This window comes from Scardinius erythrophthalmus, assembly GCF_964197995.2.
Source record: "Scardinius erythrophthalmus genome assembly, chromosome: 1".
Classification (NCBI taxonomy): domain Eukaryota; kingdom Metazoa; phylum Chordata; class Actinopteri; order Cypriniformes; family Leuciscidae; genus Scardinius; species Scardinius erythrophthalmus.
In genome coordinates, this window is record NC_138221.1 from 62,882,633 (window position 1) to 62,886,023 (window position 3,391).

The 3,391-nt window shown below is 39.5% G+C and overlaps 1 protein-coding gene across 1 annotated transcript; it reads right to left on the minus strand.

Moving 5' to 3' along the window:
* LOC308702907 (uncharacterized protein) lies at positions 1-2,922 on the minus strand. Its single transcript, XM_081386078.1, has 4 exons — positions 2,626-2,922; positions 2,284-2,532; positions 2,107-2,190; positions 1-1,806 (listed from the first exon to the last, which is right to left on the minus strand). The coding sequence occupies exons 1-4, from the start codon at positions 2,901-2,903 to the stop codon at positions 1,740-1,742; spliced, it is 678 nt and encodes a 225-aa protein (XP_081242204.1). The 5' UTR covers positions 2,904-2,922; the 3' UTR covers positions 1-1,739.
* Between the last annotated feature and the right edge of the window lie 469 nt (positions 2,923-3,391).

Consider the following 3,391-nt stretch of genomic DNA (forward strand, 5'->3'; position numbering starts at 1 on the left):
ATGGAAAAGCTAGCTTTTATTTTTCAATCAGTTACAGTTTATGATTTTAATCCAGAGAAATAATAAAAGTAATTTTAAAAGTACTGCACAGGATTGAATACAAAAGTTCTGAAACAAAAGACATCTGTAAACCAGTCAAGTAACAGTATGACACCTTCTAAACGTCCTGTAAACATTTGTAATAGATTATATCTAAACTGCCTCAGTACTATAACATTCAGGTAGAACTAGAAGATATAAAAACTAAATCAAGTTTTACTCGCCTAACTGACCAATCGATTCAGTCGGAGAAATGAGGTAAGTGTGTTTTCCTGAGTAAAACGTCTCTCTTGTATTCTGTCTGCAGTAAACACTAGAGTTCAGGCAGTCAAACGGTTTATACTCTTCTTCATGATGAAGAGGAGAAGATCAGGTAACCAATGGTGTAAATACATTACTGTATGTCCTTCAGTTCGGATGTTTTCATTATTAATGAGAGGGAAGTCGTGGACTAATGGTTAGAGAGTCGGACTTGTAACACAATGGTTGCGGGTTCGATTATCAAGGAAACGACTGAGATGCCCTTGAGCGAGGCACATAACCGTGTGTGTGTGTGTGTGTGGTTCTGTGTGTTTTCACTACTCGCTGCTCCTAATGTGTGTGCACTAACTTGGATGTGTTAAATACAGAGGACAAATTCTGAGCATGGGTTACTATACTTGGCCTTTGCGTCACTTCACTTTCCTTTCACTTTAACAAATCATTGCTGCCCTCTACTGGAAAGACATTGAAATGGAAAATTAAAAATATCAAAAGCATCTTCAGCATTCACAAAAATAATGCCAGTATTTATTTATACATACAAATCGCTCTTTTTGTTTTTAGGTGAAGTGTGTGATTCTAGCATCTACAAACATCATATATTCAGATTACGCTGATAACACACACACAGGAATATTCCAACAGCAGTGAAGCACGTCAACATCTTTTTCAGAATAAAAGCTTAACCACATTATGGATCCTCAGTGTTGCCGTGTCGGGTTTTTTAAGATCCTCAAACAAGTTGTGCAATGTTACACACATCACCTTAAAACGGTTTACATCTAAACTGTTGCCATTTGTGAAAACGTGCCATAAATGCAACGCAAGGCCCTTTTGATTTTCATGACTCCAAATCATACTAAAATAGACCATCAATTAATTTTAAGGTTTTGATACATGACATATCAAACTTGACACCTTTACATCTCGCCTGAATTAAACATGAAAAAGCCTCTATAGCAAAAACACTGGATTGAAAGACTTCTCTGAAATATTTAACCCTGTTTTTATTTTAAATGTTTCCAGTTAGCATCTTTACTCTTGAAGACATACTAATACTAAAAATAAAAAATAAAACATGAGAAAAATGACTGTATTAACTACACTAAAACTAAATTATAGTGAAAACTAAACAATTGAATTTAACAGAAATAAAAACTAAATTCAAAACTATAACAGTTTAACGGTATAAATAAGACAGTTTACAGATGGATTTAGTCATTTTACAACACATAGTTAATGCAACAGAAACCCACATTATGACTGAAGATGATGATGAAACATGAATATGGAATAAAATCTGCTGCTAGATTCATCTCTGGGACTCTGATGGGCCGATTCTTCAAAAGTGTTCACACCTGTTACCTTTTCCCGAGCCTCATCTCTCTAGATCTGCATTGGTTGTTTCGCTTGTTGACTCCAGAGAGAGTTTATCATCATCACCAGATCTCAAATCGTGGGTCTGTGAGGAAGAGCTCTCTGGATTCAATTCTGTTGTTAAAGAGCCTACAGATACAAACACACATTGAGATTAGAAACAGCAGCTGAAACAAACACACCATCATGAATAGAAATCAGATTTGTAGACATAAACTGTTCCATTGTTTTAATTTCTTTTTAATGGATGATAAATTGTAGTAGATAGCAAAGGAAAAGCATAAACAAAATGGCCTTGAATCACAGAGAAATCACTTCAACTCAGAGATTGCAGTTTTATTTTTGAGCCTCATGTTTGTTGCATACTGTAAGACTTCAGCTCAAATAACTTTAGAAGGGAATGTGATTCTGTGACGTTCAGACACACACCTCACTGTCTTTATGTCACTGTTGCGACTGACGATACTGTAGATTCTCTGAGCCCCAGTGTCAGTGATGCTATTGCCACTAAAACTGCAGATCAAACAAACAAATCAGACAAAATGCAAAAAAATTACACTATACTACAGATTATACTTTATACTTCTTTGTGTCTCAATCACTCACTCAATGTTTTGTGCTTTGTGGAGGTTTGGGAGCAGCAGATCCAGGCTGGGATCAGTGAGACGGCACTGACTCAGATCCAGTTCAGTCAGTCCTTCAGAATATTCCAGAATCAGCGCCAGACCTCGACAGACCTGCGGCTCCAGAGGAGTCTGACTGAGGTCCACCTCGTCCCCCAGAGCTCGAGAAAGAGACTCCGCTTCCTCAGGACTCACATGAGCCAGAAACTGAAGCAGCAGAGATTTATCACAGCTGAAACACACAGAGAAAGAGATGATTTACATATATATCTATATTAGACTTCTGTCTGTTTGTGTATGAATGTAATCTGTTGATGTTCCTCACCAGAGTTTCACAGCATGTAACACTGGGAACAGCTGGTCCATTCCAGCTGTGTTAATCTCACAGTCCTGTAGAATCAGCTGTGTGTGTGTGTGAGCTCTCTGAATGACTGTGGTCATCACACGGCAGTCCTCAGTGGTCAGATGTAGAGTCTCAGAGTGTGTGTTTGTTGTCAGATCCAGAGCAGAACGGCAGGAGAAGTCCAGCTTGTGTTGCAGGACGAAGAGCAGAACTGAGGAAAACTCCTGCTGGACATCAGAGACACTGCAGCAGCGAAGCATCTTCAGTAACAGCAGCCTGTCAACCCTGAACACACACACACACACACATAATCAACACTGAACACACACACACACACATCAACACTGAAAACACACACACACACACACACACATCAACCCTGAACACACACACACACATAATCAACACTGCAGCAGCGCAGCATCTTCAGTAACAGCAGCCTGTCAACCCTGAACACACACACACACACACACACATAATCAACACTGAACACACACACACACACATCAACACTGAAAACACACACACACACACACACACACACACACATCAACCCTGAACACACACACACACACACACATAATCAACACTGCAGCAGCGCAGCATCTTCAGTAACAGCAGCCTGTCAACCCTGAACACATACACACACACCATCATCATCAACACTGAACACACACACACACACACACACATCATCAACACTGAACACACACACACACACACCATCAACACTGCAGCAGCGCAGCAT